At 38.9% G+C, this 20541-nt stretch overlaps 2 protein-coding genes across 2 annotated transcripts; both read right to left on the bottom strand.

The window, feature by feature from the left end:
* Nucleotides 1-1401: 1401 nt before the first annotated feature.
* On the bottom strand, nucleotides 1402-2328 carry LOC114744426 (uncharacterized). The gene is made up of 3 exons (XM_028932592.1): nucleotides 2085-2328; nucleotides 1797-1930; nucleotides 1402-1653 (listed from the first exon to the last, which is right to left on the bottom strand). The coding sequence occupies exons 1-3, from the start codon at nucleotides 2261-2263 to the stop codon at nucleotides 1580-1582; spliced, it is 387 nt and encodes a 128-aa protein (XP_028788425.1). The 5' UTR covers nucleotides 2264-2328; the 3' UTR covers nucleotides 1402-1579.
* A 1622-nt stretch (nucleotides 2329-3950) lies between these two features.
* Nucleotides 3951-17078, bottom strand: LOC114744423 (succinate dehydrogenase [ubiquinone] flavoprotein subunit 1, mitochondrial). The gene is made up of 16 exons (XM_028932587.1): nucleotides 16877-17078; nucleotides 16356-16523; nucleotides 10612-10699; nucleotides 10173-10319; nucleotides 9946-10086; nucleotides 9477-9562; nucleotides 9289-9381; nucleotides 9136-9199; nucleotides 8887-9030; nucleotides 7435-7622; nucleotides 6563-6737; nucleotides 6309-6479; nucleotides 5039-5108; nucleotides 4840-4960; nucleotides 4717-4754; nucleotides 3951-4295 (listed from the first exon to the last, which is right to left on the bottom strand). The coding sequence occupies exons 1-16, from the start codon at nucleotides 16970-16972 to the stop codon at nucleotides 4193-4195; spliced, it is 1893 nt and encodes a 630-aa protein (XP_028788420.1). The 5' UTR covers nucleotides 16973-17078; the 3' UTR covers nucleotides 3951-4192.
* Nucleotides 17079-20541: the final 3463 nt, after the last annotated feature.

Genomic DNA, 20541 nt, shown 5'->3' with positions numbered 1-20541 from the left:
TTTTATAAGAAATTTATATCAGATTTTAAAATTAAAAAATACATGTAGTGTTTAAGAAGTTTAATGCAATCATTTTCTTTAAATTTTTAAAATTATTTATTTAATAAATTATATAATAATCTAAATTTAATAAAATTATATAACTTTTATTTTCAATGAAAGTCTGCGATGTTTTATAAAGAAAATTTTACTTTTGACAAAGAAAAATTAAACCTTAATTTTTACATGATTGAACGATGTTTGAGTTCTTTTAGTTGATTTTTATGTAAGTTGTAAATTTTGAGAGAAACCATGTTTAATTGAGTAAAATTTATTAATTCACATTGGTTTTTAAAAATGAAATATAGGAAAAAATATAGGAGGCTAAATAGGAACAATGTAGTATTTTTAAATTTATATTTGAATATTTAGTTCTTTTAAACAACTTTAATTTTTATGATCCTTTCTCTTAAATATCACTCCTTATTAGTCCTCCTCCTAATTCTCCTCTAAAATTTTAGCTTTTGTTCAGTAAATATCGTCTTGACTGTAGTTTCAAACTATCTTGATTAAACGTTCATGATCCATATCAATCAATAGTACATTTGAAGATCACCAAAGTCTATAATACCAAGTTCTATATGTGTAACGATCCATAAATGCTATGATCGGTTATCCATGCGGAGAAAGTAGTTTTTCCATTTATCCAGGACCCATTTTATATGAGACAATACCCTAAAAGATATCATGAAAGAAATTATATTTTGCAAGCCACAAAAAGAAGGAAATTATATTTATTGATGCAACCGCCACCTTATAACTGAATCTGAATGCGATAACAGGCATCCCTTTCTGTAAACAAAATTCCTGCATTTTTGTGCTCGTGTATTTATGTTGTACTACCTCCGGTCCTTAATATAAGACCCCGTTTGACTTTTTGTTTGTTCCTAATTATAAGACCCCAAATCCATTTTTCTCTCATTTTATATGCATTTTTTCCAAAAGTCCTTCTAATAAATGATAGTTCTAGCCAATACACTTAATTAGAAAAGATATTTTAAGAATGACAATACTTATTTATTATAATACTAACTTAACATACTTCCTTAATCTCCTCAAATAAGTCAACTGGGTCTTATATTAGGACCGGAGGTAGTATTGCTTTTTTAAAGGAGTAAAAGTCAACTATAAACCACCATCATTCAAAACAGGGTAAAACTTGAAAAACACATTTTCTGCTTCCGTCATTCTCCTACATAATCAAAAAGCTTAAGAATCAGCCGAGCTTTATGCAATGTTCGCTTTTAAAATATAGATTGTTCGGGTTTTGTTTAAATATAAAGTTCTGATGCGGGCATTATAATTCACTGAAAAATCTTATTTCGTCCCTATAGACGATTAGAAACAATATAAAAGAATACGTTATCAGGTAAAAGGGGTCTACAGGACCCCATGGAAGAGGCTTGATGATAGCTAACATGAAAGATGTTTACAACAGACCCAAAAAAAGAGAGTAAAAAACACATCGTAGAGAGAACAGTCAAGAGCACCAATATAGGGCTCAGTCACAGATATACATGAAAAAGGGCACATGAATAATCTAGCTGCTAGCGTTGGTCTGGTGCCTGGCTTTTTCCTTCTCCTTCACCTCACTTCCTTGCGTCTTGTCATAGGCTTCATGATCCCAATATAAAATCAAATTCAAGAAAATCATCAGTGCCAAATACAAGATCATTTCAGAAAAGAGAGAAGGCAGCCATGATTAGAAAAGTCGTAAACTTCTTGTTGATGTTTGATTAGTATACGAAAAGACAAACCTGGATGATTTTCGTGGATAAACTCATCTGTCTCAATCTTTGAATCCGACTCGTTTCCACCATAAATCCCACCAAAACCTTCCTCATCCGATCTTGTAGCATATCCTTCCCCAAAGGAATGAGACATCACATCCCTTCAAAAAGTGGAAATTATTTAAAACATACCATACTCTATGAGCACATTTGTTAAGTCATCGCAAGCAGGATAAAAGATCGTAAGTAATCATAACATGCGCCCAAACACTACACATACCAAAAATGAAATTAGGAAGAGAAAAAGGAACACACCCATGTTTTTCATCTGGGTTGTGCGGAGGCTTGTCCATCTTACAACCACTATCAGGTTGGCCGGATACAGAGACTGATTGCGTTTGCCGGAATCTTAAGAGAGAAGTTTGCCGAGCAAGGCTGGAACGGGGGAAGGAGGAGGAAGGAGAAGCTCGAACAGTCTTGATGGCGTGAAACATCTTTGTCGGGTCTTAAGAACGATGAAGCCAAGTGGGGCACTTTATACGCACCGATTGAAACAGCCCCTAGAGTTTGGACACAACAGGATAGGGACAGCCACCGATTGAAGTGTCGCTCAGAATTCTGACCCTCGGCAAAATCTACTGCGTTCTATGTCTTCACACGTGGCTTGTTTTAGAGGACACGCGTCTTTCTATCGACAAAAGCCTTTTGCGTCTTCCTGCGTTGCTTTTAGCTGAAGAAACGGCACGTTGAAGCTTGAATCAGCTTCATTGCGCACATATAAAATATTACCAGTATCAGATTAGATGGGTGAGGGATGCGGATAACATATTAAAAGGAACCAACCACTATTCACTGGGTAAAGCCGTAAAGGTGCTCATTGATGATCTGTCAGGAGAAAACGATATAACTACTACACTTGTAACTCTACCCGAATCATATTCTATTAAAAACCCAAAAAAAAAAAGTTGAAATTGGTTTTATTTTAGTTGCTTTTTGGCTGGAAGAGCATTAAGCTGGGGTTTAGCGTTTGAAGTTCTACGAAGTAGCACATAGGCGCTTCCTCCTTCCAGATGGTGGTTTACAGGACTCATGCGGAATATCAAAAGCAGAAGGCTCGCGTGCGACGTGCATGATGGGATGAATGAGTATGATCTAATATTGGTTGGTGCGTCTGTTTATATATTTGCTTGAATGTTGTGGTACCTTGATAAAATGCTCTGTGAATAGCTCTTCTACTTTTTTTCCTGGTTTCATGCTGACTTGACCTTTTTCATCAAAAAAAAAAAAAACGGTTTTGCCCATTAGGAAATGAGAATAAAAGAAAAAAGAGAGAAAACTTCGAGAAGAAAAAAAATAATGATGGACGGAATATGTTTTGAACAATTCAGGGATAAAAAGAAAGAGTCATTGGAGCCGTTTACCCAGCACTTTTGACGGTCATGGCGTCGGATCAAGCAGTCCCAATTAGCAATATACAGAAGAGAAATGAAAATAGTGGAACAAAAAAAAAATCCCGTTATTCATGCAGATGAAACTACTGCCAGCTCCTGGTAAGTATTTGTTGGTGTTTACCACGTGATACGTGGTAGCCACTTTCTCAGTTGGGTTTTTTTTTTTTTTTTTCTTTTTTGTTTTTTGCGATGTTTTAAACTCGACACACTGGAGTTCTAGAGGACAACCGGGAATGGCGGGTGTGATCGACGAGGCCGGGGCATTGTGTCTGGTCTGAGGCTTTCGTGATTACTTGAGACCCATTCAGCGAGAGGCGTACTTTCAGAGAGGGTAACATGAGCACCAATTGGCTGGCTAACTAGAGTGCTGTCCCCTGCAGCTCACATATCTGCCCTATGGAGATTGTGTTCGTGGACGCATGATAGCTGCCCACGGTTTGTCTTCACCCTAGATTTTTTCCCCACCTGTTTGGGTTTTGGCCCCGTTCGTTTAACCACACAAAAAATCCCTTATTTCATGCTTCTAAAATATAATGAAAGAGGTTTTCTAGAAGAATAAAAAGAGATGAACGTTTCCGTAATACCACCGAGCTTCCAGGGCCCGTGTAGTCAGTATCAGTATTGTGATAAAACGATCATATTGAAATTGATTTTCTGCGACAGGTGGGAAAAACATGCAACTCAACACACGAGACTGGCAGAACACTAATTTACATAACCAACAATTTTCTATCTACCGCCAAAAATAATTCTTTCCGTTGTATTGCGATTATTTTGCACTGCAAATACAATGTAATTAAGAGTGCCTTGATATAATCAGTTCAGCGTTCATGATGAACGCTTCAGTTTATTCGCGGAATCAGGCATCTACAACACTTCTTGTTTTTCGCGTGTTTTCTTGTTTCCACTAGTCACTCGTTCCGCTCTAAAAATCCGCATAAGCCATACACAATAATTTAATGAGCACACTAATTAATACACACGAGCTTTAGGAGGGAATGATTCAACCTCATCATCCAATGTATTCATGTGCACCGGCCTGTAGTCCAAGCGGACCTTCTCATTCTCCCAGTATCTGCAAATCAAATGCTCAAATCTTAATTACAAAACAATGCATTGGCACAAACCTATATCTTTCTTAAAAAGAGTCACTACAACAAATTCTGCAAACCAACGAAAAATTCTTTCACGCTAACCGACCCAACAACCCCCGCCAAATTTGCAGATACTCAAATTTTCAATCAAAATATGGGTGCTCAAAATATTTTCACTGTAGATCAAATTTTCAATCAGTATTATTCCACTTCAGTGTCTGATTCGTCAACAGACTGGCTACTCAAAGGCTCAATTGTTCTTTAACAAGAATAAGCTTAAATGTATTGGAAAAGAGCTAGGATCAAGGTTCCCACAAGTAAAAGAGAGACTAAATTCTCTTTAAGTACCTTTATTGTTTAAGCAAATAAATAACCTTATCATAAAATTTGAAAATGACTTACCCTAATGTGTGCTTCAACCAATTCTCATCATCTCTTTTCTGCAGAATCAAACAAAGAATTCAACTACCATTATTATTGACGTTGAAGAAAATCCAGACAATTGATAGAAACTAAATCACTGACCGTAAAGTCCTCACGGGCATGTGCTCCTCTACTCTCTTTCCTGGCTTCAGCCGAGTGCATGGTGATGCAGGCATTTATCAAAAGGTTTTCCAACTCAAGAGTTTCAGTCAAGTCAGTGTTCCTGTAAATAAACTGTCAAGCAGAATGTCTTGAATAGTAATACTACCAATTCTTGTAACACTTGCAAAATAAGCTTTACCATATCAGACTACGGTCCTTCAACTTTACATCATGAAAGCTCTCCCATGCTTTATCAACTAATTGACAACCTGCCAATCAGCAAACGGAGTTTAGAGGGAGGAGGTAAATACTGAACCGTCAAAAGTCTATATTGATTAAAAAACTATATTTAATACTTCCAAGTACATTTTCCTGCAGATAAATGAACAAGTTTTGATTATTAAAAAAAAATCTAGCTTAACCCTAGAGATTGACATCCTAATGGGCGTGGCTTGGTAAATGCAATATTTTAACTTACACGGCGTGTTTTTTCAACCAGCATCCTAGTTAGCATTTCTTCTCTCTCTCCACAACCACCACCACCCCCCCCCCCAAAAAAAAAAAATTCTGTTCTGCTCTTCCCCAAGCCAACAAATTGGTGCTCGTAAGACCCAAAACTCTTCCCTTGGTTGAATCTCAATTTACCCTTGCTTTGGCCCCTTGATTGAATAAGCTTAAGTAGAGCTTTGAAGGGGAAATCGGAAGTTAAAATTGCCTCGCAGAAGATTTCCCTCTTCTCAATCTTAGTCAAGAAACGGATTTAAATCATTCGAAATCAAAGGCCCACAAACTTGTGAAGTTTCTTCCTAGGAAGATGGATTATTTTCCCAATTGTTGCACTAATCATTACAATGGTTTGTTTCATATATATATATATATATATATATATATATATATTCCATGCTCCAGATAATCTAAAATAAATAACCGACGGATTAAACGATCTCTATCAAGATGACAGAAGTTGAAAGTCTAGAAATAATAGAAACAGAAACAGAAACAGAAACCATTGATCGTCTGTTTTGCGAACTGTGAAAATGAAGAGAAACTTTTCAATTTCGGTCTTTGCTGGAACATGAATCAAATTCAGAACCGGAAATAGAAAACAACAATCCTCTACTAAAGAAGAGAACATCAATTTCTGGACTTCACCAGCAGCATCAGACGGGAAGATCAATGGAGGGAGTCAATCACAGAGAGTGTGCGTGTTCAGGAAAAGAGGGGATTGAGAGAAGAAAATGACGAGTTGGAGGGGAGAGAAAAGTGCCAACCGCCAAGAAAGCAGGCCACAGATCATCCTTAACAGCATTAATGGTGTTATCCTCACTCTCTGGGAATACTTTTAGGGTGACTTTTATTAGGGCTAAAGCACGGTATGGACCATATAGAACTGGAGAGATTGAAAAGGATAATTGAGAAAAAGAAAGGAAGGCAAAGTGCTTGATCATATTTGATATAAAAATGTTTACCTTCTTCTAATGTTTCCTGTGTACGAAACACAGCAGCATTATTTTGCATTACTCGTTGCATATTTAATCTAATATTTGAAGTTGGTAATGAACCATTTGAATTTCTCAGCTTGTCCAGCCATGCAATTGTCTTTTGACCAGCATCCTTCTCCAGCGGCTTCTGTTTTGCTCCTGTAAAATGGAACGTAGACGCAATTTTATCGCAACCATTTCAACGCAAAAATCCAAAACAGTAACTCGGGAAAAAATCTTGCCTGGCCTTTGAATTTCTGCAACCCTATTTGCACAAGCTCTACCGAAAACAACGATGTCGAGAAGAGAATTTGCACCAAGCCTATTGGCGCCATGGACTGACGCACAGGCTGCTTCCCCAGCAGCCATCAGACCTGGTACTACTGCATCTGGATTGTCTCCTTTAATAGTAACCACCTAATAACATGACGGTAACTCAGCATTTTTCCTCCAACCGCCTAACCAACAATAAGGTAAAAAGCACAAAGCAAAATAGAATTCGTATTCACAATGAACAATATCATTCACGACTGTCCAAGTTAATTTCATTTTATTTTTATATTTTTTATGTTTATCATTAATAGATGTAAAAATTTAGAATAATCTTCTAACTATAATTTTAAAAAAAATTAGAAACTTCAAATCTGATTTAGATGGTCGAATCTCATTTTTGCTTTGAACATGCAAAAGCAGCTCAACGAGCTCTTATCTGGACTAAACATAAAGGCTATTTTGCCTACTACACATGTAGCAAAATAAAACTAGGACTCTGACTGACTAAACCACCGTCCTGTGTTTCCACCGAAACAAAATAAATAATCCCAAGCCCACAGTCCAAACAAATGATCAAGAAAGAAAAGTCACTTGTGATCAATTAGCAGGGGCCGTGATTTGAATAACTACATTTGGAATTGTATCATCGTATGAACAGGAAAACATGTTTATTTAACAAATATTTTTGTGCAAATAAATTTGATTTTAAGGGACTAAAACCCTGCACAAATATTACAAAAATTCTGCCCACCTTAACCCCTCACACGGTTCCCTTTTCATTACTCCCATCCAAACCAACATCGCATGGCTTATTTCAGACTACTAGCTTTAGATTTCATACCTCTCCGTGATGGTTAGTGGGAATACCACCCATGTTATAGTGCACAGTTGGCAAAACAGGAATGGGTTCTTTTGTAACATCCACACCAGCAAATATAGCAGCAGTTTCAGAGATGCCAGGTAACCTTTCCTTAAGCACATCTGGGGGCAAGTGATTTAAATGTAGATAGATGTGATCCTTCAGAGGTCCTGCAAATTTATTCGACCATTATTGTAAACCTGTCCGACTTAAACAGAAGGAGCACGCGAAAAACTGAAAAACTAGCAGGACAAACATTCTTCTAAATAGAGAATACAAAGGTCATGGTTTCATGCTGATCAAACAAGCCACTAATTTAGAAGTTTAAAGAATAAACAGTGAGCGAGAGTGTTCTTTTTATAGAAGTATTTGATATATGGTACTGCTGGGTCAAATTTGAATACTGAGTCTTGCTTGAATCTGACCAAACAAATAATGTATTATACCCCCAAGGCATGTTGCACGAATTACCTACAAATTACTATATGACCAAGGTTAATAAATCAAAAACTACGAAAGATTTATTCAATTATTTAGTAGTGAGCAATTTTTTTTTTTATAACTTTATTTGGCTTCCAATTAGGCCTTCTATATTTCCTATTTTATGCATTCTTTTCTAAGAGTTTAAGTTACGTTTTCTTTCATTTTTGCTTTTAAGAGTTTATTTCAATGCAGGTTTAAATTGTAATTATTTTAATAATTGTATTCAGGGTTCTATAAATAGTCCTAGGTAATTTTCATTATTAGAACTTTTGATGAATTATTATTGAGCTTATTTGCTTTCAGCTCTCCCCTCATCTCCCTACTTCTCCCTCCTCCAATTTCTCCCTCCTTTCTTCTACCTCCTCCATCTAGGGGTATCGCTACAAGGTCCCTCACGTTCCTTGCATGCTCCCATTACTGGAAAATCTCCCAAATTCCATAGTTTCAGATGTCAAATCATCCAACTTACCATGACACTGTATGCATCACCAGAAAATCAGCACATCCACCAAAGCATGTTGTCAAAGACTCTTCCAGACACCAACAAAGCTCTCCAGGTGTGGGCTTCGCATGCCACATGCACTGCATGCCTCATTCTAGGACCCAGTTTTGCAGCATTTTACATGAATAGATGTTTAAATATAAAAGATATTAATTGGATGTTTTTTATTACATATTTGTAAATATATTATACCGATACATGTCTGGTTGTGAAAAAGTGGGTCAGGCCAGGACGGGTATCTTACAACCCAGACACTTAGACCAGGTCCAGAATCTTAAAATACCTATAAAAGTACCCGTACCCAGACTCAAACGGGTAAATTATATGGGCACCCATAACGTCTATTGCCCATTGCTACTCTAAAAGCATTCAGACTTCTTATAACTCATGAATGGTCAAAAGAAGAAAAAACTTCCAACAAGTGGATTTAAAAATGAAAACTAGCATACCTACACCACGACCTTCCCGGATCTCCATAGTCATTGATCTCGAAACAACATCTCTTGATGCAAGATCCTTTGCAGTAGGAGCATACCGTTCCATGAATCGCTCACCTTCACTATTCCTAAGAATTCCACCTTCTCCACGAGAACCTAAAAGTCCAACAAGGAAATTAGAAACACTATTTCAACTTTGCTGGATAAGGGTGTAATACAAGTAACAGGTAGCACCAGCAGGTGAGAAAGTACACCACTAACCTTCTGTGATTAGGCAACCAGCTCCATATATACCTGTTGGATGAAATTGCACAAACTCCAGATCCTGCAAAATTCATGCCAAGAAATTGTGAAGGATACCAGACACACTCCATAAGATAACAGCAGAAAATTTCAATGGAAAAATGAAGAAACCTGAAGTGGGATCCCTGCACGTGCGACCATGGCATTACCATCTCCTGTGCAGGTATGTGCAGAGGTGGCAGAAAAGTATGCTCTTCCGTAACCCTGAATAAAATTTAGAAATTTGACACACAAGTCACATCCATAACAAAGGCAGGCAGATAAGAGTTTCACTGTCAAACATGCCAATAAAATCATACTCCTGTGGCCAAAATTGTTGAAGCAGCTTGGAACCGATGTAATGTTCCATCCTCCATGTTCAACGCAACTACTCCTTGGCAACTACCTAAATTTCCAATATAAATAATCAGGTTACTTTTCCATAAAATACAACACAGACCAAAAACAAAAATTGTTCACTTTTCACTTTAGTGTTTGAGGTTTTTTAAAAAAAGAAAAAGGAAACTGAATTTCCCTTGTGAACAATTTTCCTGGGAACTCTTGATTGAAGAAAAAAAGTTGAGCTTATCAATACACATGATGAGTAAATGATGGTTTCAAGAAATTATAACTATAGAATGTCTAATTCATGTAGCACTGTATGGGCATTATTGTATATAAACTTTTACCCCTAACTGCCAGTGTATAACTGCTGAGACTTGGTTCAATTAATTGATAGCAGATTGTTCTGACTAAGAAGCAAGCCATTCATTCTATGCAACAACTTACCATCATTATCCATTAAAAGATCCAATGCAAAATATTCCACAAAAAATTGAGTATTATGTTTCATGGCCTGGCCATAGAGAGAGTGCAATAAAGCATGTCCAGTTCGATCAGCAGCACATGCACAACGGTATGCCTGCCCGCCTGTGCCACAACAGATTAAGGAAATCAAGTCAAGAACCCCTTTTAGATGAAGAACAAACCATTCCTGTTCCAGAGTCTGCACTCACCTTTTCCAAAGTTCAGGCTCTGACCACCAAATGCACGCTGGTATATTCTTCCATCCTCAGTTCGGGAAAATGGTAATCCATAATTCTCAAGCTCAATGACAGCTTTTGGCGCCTCTCTGCACATGTATTGGACGGCATCTTGATCTCCTGCACATCACAGATGGCAAGTATTCAGATTGAAACATATTATGTTGGTTCAGCCGTACTCATGCTAGCACAAGAATCAAAGAAGCCTTTAGACTTTTGGCAAATGCCATATAGCTGCATTTGCTGGAAAACAAGCACAGGAAATACATTCTCCTACCAACACATTCAACAATGAAATCAAAGTAACTCAATATATCATAACTTCCATTATAGCAAACGCTTGGGCATAGCTTATATTGAATTTTGCAGGGCAAATTGATGGAAGATTTCTGAGATTGAAAAAATTTAGTACCTAGCCAGTCACTTCCCTTGACTGTGTCATACATGTGCCACCTCCAGTCATCCTCTGTCATATTTCCCAGTGCAGCATTTATACCACCCTATAAAAATTTAAAATTTCCTTGATTATGGCCTATCGGTTGGGTTGAAATAATTGGATAATCAGACATACTTTGGTGTGTCACGTGATACTTTATAATCATGAACCAGGTGAAGAAGCAGGAAGAATTCAAGGATATAGCATAACCTCAGACTTCATTGTTGTTCTTAAAACATCAGCAATAATGTGTCAAACAAAGATGAAATGGTGATTTTGCAATTACCCAGAACAAAAATGGGTTGAATAAGACAAACAGGCCTGTTACAACAAAATCTAAAGTCTAATTTAAACAAAGACTAAATATTACTTCGCCGTCATAGGAAACTGCTGGAACTCTATGGGTAGGTGTTATATGGTATATGGTAATTCTATTAGGGTAAATAATACACGAGGGGACCTTTATGTAATTAGCTATCAGGTCAGCGAATATTCATGCTATCAGGTTAGTTACAGGAGAGAGAGTGTATGGCTGCTGACGTGGCTTGAGTGAGGAGGCTACTTAGTATGTACCTGAGGTCATTTCTGTTTTTATGAATGAATCTGTTCTGTTTTTCCTCTCAATAGTAACAAATAGGTATCAGAGCCACCTCCGGTGCAATGCCGGAGACACGATCATCGGAACGCTTCAGCGACTTGGAGCAACGACTTGATCTGCAACAGGGAACCATCGACTCCATTCACTCACGATTGGAGCAGCATTCTCTGGACATCACTGAACTCAAAACCACCAATGCTCGCCTCGAAGGTTATCTCAAAGATATCTCTGCTAAGCTGTCCGATGCCGGGAAACGTCCTGCCTCCACCAACGGCGAAGGTGCCTCTCGTGCTGTCACACCACCTCGTGTTCCTCCTTTCGGCACCTTCAGTGAGATTCTTACACCGCCTCCTCCTCCGTATGTGGTGCCGACGAGACAAACCAGAATCGAGTTTCCCAAATTTGACGGAGAGGACTTTAGAGGCTGGGCTTACCGGTGTAGGCAATTTTTCGAGGTGGACGGCACACCTCAAGATCAACGCATTCGCTTGTTGTCGATTCATTTGGAGGGTCACGCATTACGTTGGCACCAAACATTCATGAAACACCGGTCCTGTTCTGAGGTTGGGTGGAATGAGTATTTCCGTAGCATGGAAGCGAAATTTTCTAATGTGCACGAGGAAAATCCATTGATAACTCTCAAGCGGCTTCAGCAAGGGGACGGACTGGTTCAGGAGTACGAGAAGAAATTCGATGAACTTCTTTCAGAGGTTGATATTCCCGAAAGTGTCGCTGTTAATTTGTTCATTGGTGGGTTGCGAGATGACATCCAGAAGCTGGTTTCAAACTTTACGCCTTCTTCTCTGGCGAGTGCTGCGTGTTCGGCGAGGATGCAAGAAGCGGTCGTTCAGGCGTTGCATGACCACGGTCCTCTTCGAAAGACATCTTGGGCTGGCAATTATCCGAAGAGCTCTGGCAATGTGGGCTTGAAGTCCGGCCCATTTCCTGACAGTTCCACTGGACCCGACAAATCCAAAACGCCATCGTCGCCTGCGTCTAAATCTTCGGCCGTCACTCCCCCTTCTTCGTCCTCGGTAGCGTCCAAGCCCACCAGGCATCTTACTAAGAAGGAGATGGATGATCGCCGGAGGAGAGGCCTATGTTACTGGTGTGCCGAAAAATACACTCCTTCTCATCGCTGCAAAGAGACACACGTCTTCTCTCTACTGATTGAGGATGCTGATGAACAGTTTGAAGACGCTCTGGATGAAGTGGCCCCTGATTCCTATGGCACGCTTAACGCCATTGAAGGCAGAGAGGACGTGGCTACCCTGAAATTGGTTGGGCACATCAAGAAGCAGCGAATCATCATCTTAATTGACACGGGCAGCTCACATAATGTGATTAACTCCGCCATGGCTAAGAGGCTTAACTTGAGGATTCATGAACGACCGGAGGTCACATTAACTGTAGCTGACTCTCGCAAGGTGAGTGTTACTAAGCACTGTCCCGATTTGTCATGGGATATGGGGGGATACACCTTCTGTGATAATTTCTTGGTTATGAAGATAGGAGGGTATGATGCGATACTGGGTACCCAGTGGTTGAGAAAATTGGGGCGTTTCTCTATGGATGTGGAATTAAAGCTGTTCGAATTTAAATGGGAAGGTCAGACTGTAGAATTACGAGGCCTGGGTTGCAAGAATCCTGTGCCAGCTAATGAATTGAGTGCTTCCAAGGAATTAGTAGTGGCTCCGCATATCTTCCTCATTCACATTCCCTCTCAGCTACAGCTGAAATTGAGTTTCAATTCAGATTTAACACCAACACAGCGCTCCGACCTACAACACTTGTTAGATAAATATACTCCAGTCTTTGATGAGCCTAAGGAGTTACCTCCACCTCGTAGGTTTGATCATGCCATTCCCCTTAAAGAGGATAAACCTATTAGCTGCAAACCGTATAGATATGGGCCTCTTCAGAAAGCTGAGATTGAACACCAGGTACAACAGATGCTGAGTAATGGTGTCATTAGAGAAAGCAGTAGCTCTTTTGCTGCTCCTGTTGTTCTAGTGCAAAAGAAAGATGGAACATGGAGATTCTGTGTTGACTACCGGAGGCTCAATGATGCTACTGTTAAAAATAAGTTTCCTATCCCAGTTATAGAAGAGCTGCTTGATGAACTGGCAGGTGCTACCTATTTTTCTAAACTGGACCTAAGGGCTGGATACCATCAGATTAGGATGAGGGTGGAAGACATTGCCAAAACTGCATTTCGCACTCATGAGGGGTTATATGAATTCATGGTCATGCCCTTTGGGCTAACGAATGCCCCGGCCACTTTCCAAGGATTGATGAATTCTGTGTTTAAAGCTTATCTACGGAAATTTATCCTAGTCTTTTTTGATGACATTTTAGTCTACAGCAAGGATTGGCAATCTCACTTGCAGCATTTAGAAACGACCTTGGTCACCCTACAGCAGCAGAAATTATTTGCCAAGGCTTCAAAATGCACCTTTGCAGCTAGGCAAATTGATTATTTGGGACACATAATATCAGAACAAGGAGTTCAAGCAGATCCTCGGAAGCTAGAAGCCATTTCCTCTTGGCCAATACCTAGCTCCTTGAAAGAGTTAAGAGGGTTCTTGGGTCTCACAGGGTATTATCGCAGATTTGTGCAGCAATATGGTACACTAGCTAAACCCCTGACCGATCTCTTAAGGAAAGACCAGGCTTTCTTGTGGACAAAGGAAGCAGAATCTGCTTTTCAAGCACTCAAGCAGGCCATGATTTCTCCCCCGGTGCTTGCTCTCCCCAATTTTGATGACACTTTTGTTATTGAAACCGATGCATCTGGTTTTGGTATAGGTGCTGTCTTGTCTCAAAGAGGGCATCCAGTAGCATTTGTAAGTAAGGCCCTTGCTCCCAAGAGGAAGCCATTATCTGCTTACGAGAGAGAACTATTAGCCATTGTGTTTGCTGTCAAACAATGGCGTTCTTACCTATGGGGTCGGAAGTTTGTCATAAAGACAGATCATTTGCCTTTAAAACATTTACTGGAGCAAAGCGATCTGAATCAGATTCAGTTTAAGTGGTTGCACAAAATGTGGGGCTTGGATTTTGACATTGTATACCGCAAAGGCAGTGAAAATGCTGCTGCTGATGCATTATCCAGGCGTTCAGAAGGAACTATTGCTGCTATTTCTGCACCAGTGTCACCTCTTTATGACAGGGTACGTGACTCATGGCTGGTTGATGATGAATTGCAGATATTGATCAAGGAGATTGAGTCCAACCCCTTATCCCATCCTAAATTCACATGGCAGCATGGTCTCTTAAAAAGGAAGGGGAAATTGGTGGTAGGGGCTGATTGTAACCTACGGCGTGAATTGCTCTCTTATTTTCATGGTGATGGAATTGGAGGCCACTCAGGAATGCAACCTACTTTCAGGCGCCTCTCTTCTATTTTTTACTGGAAGGGGATGGAAAAGGATGTGCGCAACTACGTTCGAGAGTGCCATACTTGTCAACGATTTAAACCAGAACTGGTAGCTTCTCCAGGTCTTTTACAGCCCCTCCCAATACCTGAACATGTTTGGTCTGAATTGTCTATGGATTTTATTAGTGGCTTGCCTAAGTCTTATGCTAAGACAACTATTTTAGTAGTTGTGGATAGGTTGTCTAAAGCCGCCCATTTTATGGCTTTGAAACATCCGTATACAGCTGTGGAAGTGGCCCAAGTCTTTATGGATAATGTGGTGAAATTGCATGGATTTCCTAAATCGATTGTTTCTGATCGTGACCCTATTTTTTGTGGGAAATTCTGGAAATCATTATTTCGCTTATATGGTGTGAATTTGAACTATTCTTCTGCCTATCACCCTCAATCGGATGGTCAAACTGAGGTTCTAAACCGTTGTTTGGAGTGTTATCTCCGCTGTATGACTGGTGACTTTCCCAAACAGTGGGTTAAGTGGCTGCCCTTAGCAGAATTATGGTATAACACAACTTATCATTCAGCTATTGGGATGACCCCCTTTGAAGCTGTCTATGGCATGGCTCCTCCTACCCATCTACCTTATATTTCTGGTGATTCTCCTAATGATGTTGTGGACCGAACTTGCATGGCTAGGGAGTTAGTTCTGCAATTACTTAAACAGCACCTACTAAAGGCTCAACACCGGATGGTTAATCAGGCCAACAAGCACAGATCTGAACGACATTTTGAGGTAGGAGATAGGGTATATCTAAAGCTTCACCCTTTCCGCAAGAATCTGCTTAATAATTCTTCGCTGCACAAGCTGGCAGCTCGTTATTTTGGACCTTTTCAGATTACTAAGAAGGTGGGCAGTGTTGCTTATGAATTGAAGTTGCCGGCAGATACTAGGATACACCCTGTATTCCATGTCTCTTTATTGAAAAAGCATACTGGTACTACTGATCATGCGTCTCCAACCTTACCCCCCGTTGATGCCCAAGGGCAATTTTCGCTTGAACCAGAAGAGATACTAGGGAGGAAGATTGTGAAACGACATAACATGCCTGTCACTCAGGTTCTAATCCGCTGGAAATTTACTCAACCAGAAGATGCAACATGGGAGGACCTCACAACCATCAAGCAGCAGTTCCCTCATTTTGCTACTACGGCTCCTCAAGCCACATCCATCCTTGTGGACAAGGATGTTTTTTAGGGGGGGAAGTATATTGTTATATGGTATATGGTAATTCTATTAGGGTAAATAATACACGAGGGGACCTTTATGTAATTAGCTATCAGGTCAGCGAATATTCATGCTATCAGGTTAGTTACAGGAGAGAGAGTGTATGGCTGCTGACGTGGCTTGAGTGAGGAGGCTACTTAGTATGTACCTGAGGTCATTTCTGTTTTTATGAATGAATCTGTTCTGTTTTTCCTCTCAATAGTAACAGTAGGGTTATCCAAAAATACATACATCTAGAACATAAAGAAATAACTACTGCGTATACAGATCACTTATGTCATGGGAGAACCCATCCACCGAAAAACTGAACATTAGCAGAAAGGATAGAGGGTTGATGGATTCAATTAACAAATATGAATCTAAACAGAAGTTATTGTACGTAGCCCTTAAACTAATGCATATAAAACATATAATGATATGACATGGAGTTATTGATAGCTTGAAATGTAAATGTATTAAACCTGAGCTGCAACCGTATGTGAACGAGTTGGGAAAAGCTTAGTAATGCAAGCAGTATTGAATCCATGTTCCGAGAGTCCAATAGCAGCTCTCAACCCCGCACCCCCGGCACCTACAACTATTGCATCATAAGTATGATCCACCACAGTGTATGAGGAGTTGCCCCCAGTCTGCAAGAGCAAAAGCAGGCACATTCAGCAAAATGCAACTCTGTCAAGAAACAAGGCAAATTCTGCTTCTGCCTAAATCAATCAACGTTGGATGAGAATTCCAAAATCCAGCCAGTTACAAGCTAAGCTTTGGAGTAAAGTCCATAAAGACCAGAACGGAAAATGATCAAAAACGCGTCCAGGACAAGTTGCTCAGACATTCAAATAAGGATAGTACAAAAGCAAAAGTTATGAAGGAGAAGCGGAGGAAAGACGGGTACAAAAATCCAAGAAAATAAAATCCAATAAATTTAACAACACCAAAAACCTAAGATTGGTACGTTATCAATGATCGAGGAAGAAAGAGATCGTACAGAGAAAAATCTCGAAATGTGAGACCGAAGAGAGTCATTAGGAATGGATCTCTTGGAAGCTGGTACGCGAAGACCACGAGCAACGCACCGCCACATTTCCTTAACACTGTCGCTCCACAAGCCCGAGCTGGCTTTCTGAGTCTTTTTGTACGTGTGCCTACCTCGAGACGCTCTTGTCCTGACTCTTCTGTCTCACCGCGGCTTATTGTTGCCGCTCTTTTATAACTACCTCAGTTGATGCCTGACGAATTACTTAGACCGATGGTGGATGGGACTGGTCAAACCGAACAATTAACGATGTAACGGAGGCTGTTAAGAGAGTTGATACATTTATAAAGATAGTATGCCTAAAAATTGAAAGGGATGCATAATCTTGCTTCATATATAATATGTTTTCTTCGTTAAAAATGAAAAATGTTTCTTTATTAGAATCGGACAGGTAAAATCGTTACTGGCAGTGGATGGTGCCCGAAACTCCGGCGTGTGTTGCAGATTCCTCTTCAAATAATGAGTGGTTAAAAAAACTTGTAAGATGATTCGAAACACATCAATATTTTTGTTTTGCCTATGGTTATTAATTGAAATCTGAAGCAATTTTGTTGCTCTTTTCATGTTCACCTACATCATTGGATCTGACTGTTGTGTCTAAAAAAAAGGTGTGATATGATCATATATTAATTTCATTTGCATTGCAGAATGAATTTTATATTTAGGATTGGGGGTAATATTATTTTTAAGTCCTACTTATTAATCATTAATTATTATTATAAAAATGCTGTAATCCAAAATAAAATTATAGTTATACCCGGGGGGGAAAAAAAGATTTGTCTGCGCGGTCCGCGGGGAAGCCAGAAAGGAGGAATAGAGTTTGAGAGACGTGAGCGTCGAAAGAGAGTTTTGGATTGGAAGCCGGTACACGTAAAAGAACAAAAGAAGAACACGTGGCAACGCTGGAGTGAATTGAGAGCTGGGAAAGTGAAGAGGCCCTTGGTGCTCTCTCGGCCACGTCATATCCGACGGAGACGCCACTCCCCTGGCCACGTTGCCTTCAACTCGACCGCAAGCATCCAAAGTCAGACACCCCTCCCCTCCCCAACGTCTTTTCTCCAAGACCGACGCCCTAAGATATTTATCCCGTTATTGAATTTCAGAATATTATTACATTTTTCAGGTTCAAAAATTATGTACGCTTTTTAATGTTTTAATTACTATTCATAATGTTAAAATTTTTAAAAGCAACACTGGTTTAAAAAGTTAATGATATCTTATGTCCTGAATGGGAAATGACTCTCAGTAGGAGGGAGTTCGGGACTGAATTGTTTATGGGCCAATCATGAAGATACTGATTAAGAGGCAGCAACACTTCAGGTCTTAAATGTTGGGCCGAAGAATAAAAGTCTCAAGCTCAAGCCCATAAAAGTAGATGCTGGGTCATATTAAAAAAAATAGAACAAACATTTAGTAGTGCCAAAATTAAAAAATAGGTTTTTATGCCAACTACAAATATATAGATGTATATATATTCAGAATAATACATATTATATATTTCTCCAATCTTTAATATAAGACCTAGTTATTGAGTTGATTTTGCATCACTTTTTTTCCTGAATTATCCATGTCGATACTCTTTTGATCATAATCAAGTAATAAAGAAAAAGAGGATATTAAGAAAAATAATTATGATGTTTTTTAGAAAAAAAATATGTCATATTTTTTTACAATTAACTAATTTAATTAGTATTCTTAATCAATTCGAATTAGTTAATTAGGAGACCAGAGGCATATTATTGACATTTTTTAATGTTATGGAGACTTATCTCACCATGGATTCATACAACTCATTCGTCGTCTTAAACAAATCATTTGTAGAAGCAACCTCTGAGCTTGAACTTTCTGGCTTCACGTGTTTATGTTACCATAATTAGGCTCTCATGATTTATGCGGCTTCATCTTCAGATTGAACAAGTAGCTGTGGCATATCACTTTATTTTTGTGATGATCATATTGATTTGTTTGGCTTGTTCAAGGTGATGATTTAACATCTAAAGTAACGAAGTACCACACATATATCTGGACACGTAATCTGATGAATAGCTTGACGAACAATATCGTAGATTCCTGGTTGTTAATAAATAAACTAGGTATATGTTCGCGATATATACTAGGAGCTCAGCGAGTAGTGCGTGAATGATTAAATTAAAGTAGCATGTTCCTTTTCTTGCAGGGCATATTTGTCCCAGGACACGGGGTAAAAACAAAGCCTTTTATGGCTTGAAGAAAGAAAATAATAGTAAGATGCAACAAATCATACACAAAAAGATAACCCAGTCAAGATATCGTAAACATATGCGCCCTCGCACCAAAGGCGCCTGTACAGATTTGAAGTTTACAACAGCGTGGAATTTAAACATATTGGCTTTGCCGATCCCGGCTTATGCATGGGAGGACTATTTATACTCTCTCTCTCTCACGTACATAATGATATACATATATATATATATATATATATGCATATGTATATATTGGCTTTGCAGGTCCTCCCTTCTGTCTGCCTCGCGCAGGAAAAGGTCCTCTAATACCTCATTTTTTATGGTCTTTTGAAATGCATCAACTTCCCAAATTTTTTTTTTTTGGTTATTAGATTCTACATGAAATAAGTGACATTTTGATATCTTATGAATAAAAATAGTATATTTTTTATATTTCCTTGTGATTTTGTAAAATAAAACACTCTAAAATTGTGCATTTTCATTTTAAAAAATCATTAAAAAAACTGCACTATTTCTTGCTCATAAAATGTCAAAATATTACTTATTTTATATAAAATTTAATAGCAAAAAAAAAAAAACACAATCTGGGAGGTTGAGGGCATTAGAGGCCCTTGTCCACTTGTGCGCCAGGCCTACAATCCACAGAGATATATGGTTATATATTAAGAGAATGTTTAGGTAAAAATCACTTTTTAGAAAGTTTTTTTTTTTTTTTAATGAACAAACACCCCACCTAAGGCAAACACGAACGCTAAATCAAAGATAGACGTGACTGCGATGGGTAAACCTTTAGGAAAATTGTAAATATCACAAAATTAAATTTATAAACAGGGGTCGGTCATGTGTTGGAAACGCTCTTCATCCCTTATTCCCAGAGACATTTAGTAATTCCTTGCTACTATAACAATATGGAAAACACACCCGTTCGCAAATGCAAAGATCGATTCAAAGAGATGGGTTCAAATACGCTTCCATATTACTAGAAACTGATGTAGGATTTGATCTTTGGGATTTTGATTCTAATATGTTCCATGTTAAAACTAGCCACGGGAAGAGTTCCTTTGATCTGGGCCCTTCTTAATGCGTGTGTTAGTATGTGCCTCTCCCCTCTTTAAAGTGCACCTTACCCTAATCTTACCAAGCCGAACAATTTTGGACGGCTCAACACTGCAATGCAACTTAAAGATGTTCAGTAGTAAATTATTAAACTCGTTATATGCATAAATGAGCGTGCTACTTTTCTTGCAGGCCATGTATAAGGGTGAAAATAGGCCAGGCGGTCTGTCAGGAACCTGTGACCTGGCTTGTAAATGGCCTAACCTATTTAGATATCAGAACAAACTTTGGCCTATAAAAAAGTTTGTTTACTTTATCAAGCCAGGCTCAGACATGATA

The sequence above is a fragment of the Neltuma alba genome, unplaced genomic scaffold (genome assembly GCF_004799145.2).
Source record: "Neltuma alba isolate B1F8T4 unplaced genomic scaffold, ASM479914v2 tig00004363_pilon, whole genome shotgun sequence".
Lineage (NCBI taxonomy): Eukaryota > Viridiplantae > Streptophyta > Magnoliopsida > Fabales > Fabaceae > Neltuma > Neltuma alba.
Note: the sequence above shows the minus strand (reverse complement) of the source record. Positions and strands in the feature narration are given on the sequence as shown.

What these genes read in the sequence shown, in the direction of transcription:
- LOC114744426 (XM_028932592.1), bottom strand. Translation starts at nt 2,263, where the DNA reads ATGTTTCACGCCATCAAGACTGTTCGAGCTTCTCCTTCCTCCTCCTTC. An exon ending in AACCCAGATGAAAAACATGG is followed by an intron (nt 1,931 to 2,084) that starts GTGTGTTCCTTT and finishes CACTTTTTGAAG; the next exon opens with GGATGTGATGTCTCATTCCT. An exon ending in TATCCACGAAAATCATCCAG is followed by an intron (nt 1,654 to 1,796) that starts GTTTGTCTTTTC and finishes GGGATCATGAAG; the next exon opens with CCTATGACAAGACGCAAGGA.
- LOC114744423 (XM_028932587.1), bottom strand. Translation starts at nt 16,972, where the DNA reads ATGTGGCGGTGCGTTGCTCGTGGTCTTCGCGTACCAGCTTCCAAGAGA. An exon ending in GTGCAGGGATCCCACTTCAG is followed by an intron (nt 9,200 to 9,288) that starts GTTTCTTCATTT and finishes TGAATTTTGCAG; the next exon opens with GATCTGGAGTTTGTGCAATT. An exon ending in ATGCCCGTGAGGACTTTACG is followed by an intron (nt 4,755 to 4,839) that starts GTCAGTGATTTA and finishes TTGATTCTGCAG; the next exon opens with AAAAGAGATGATGAGAATTG.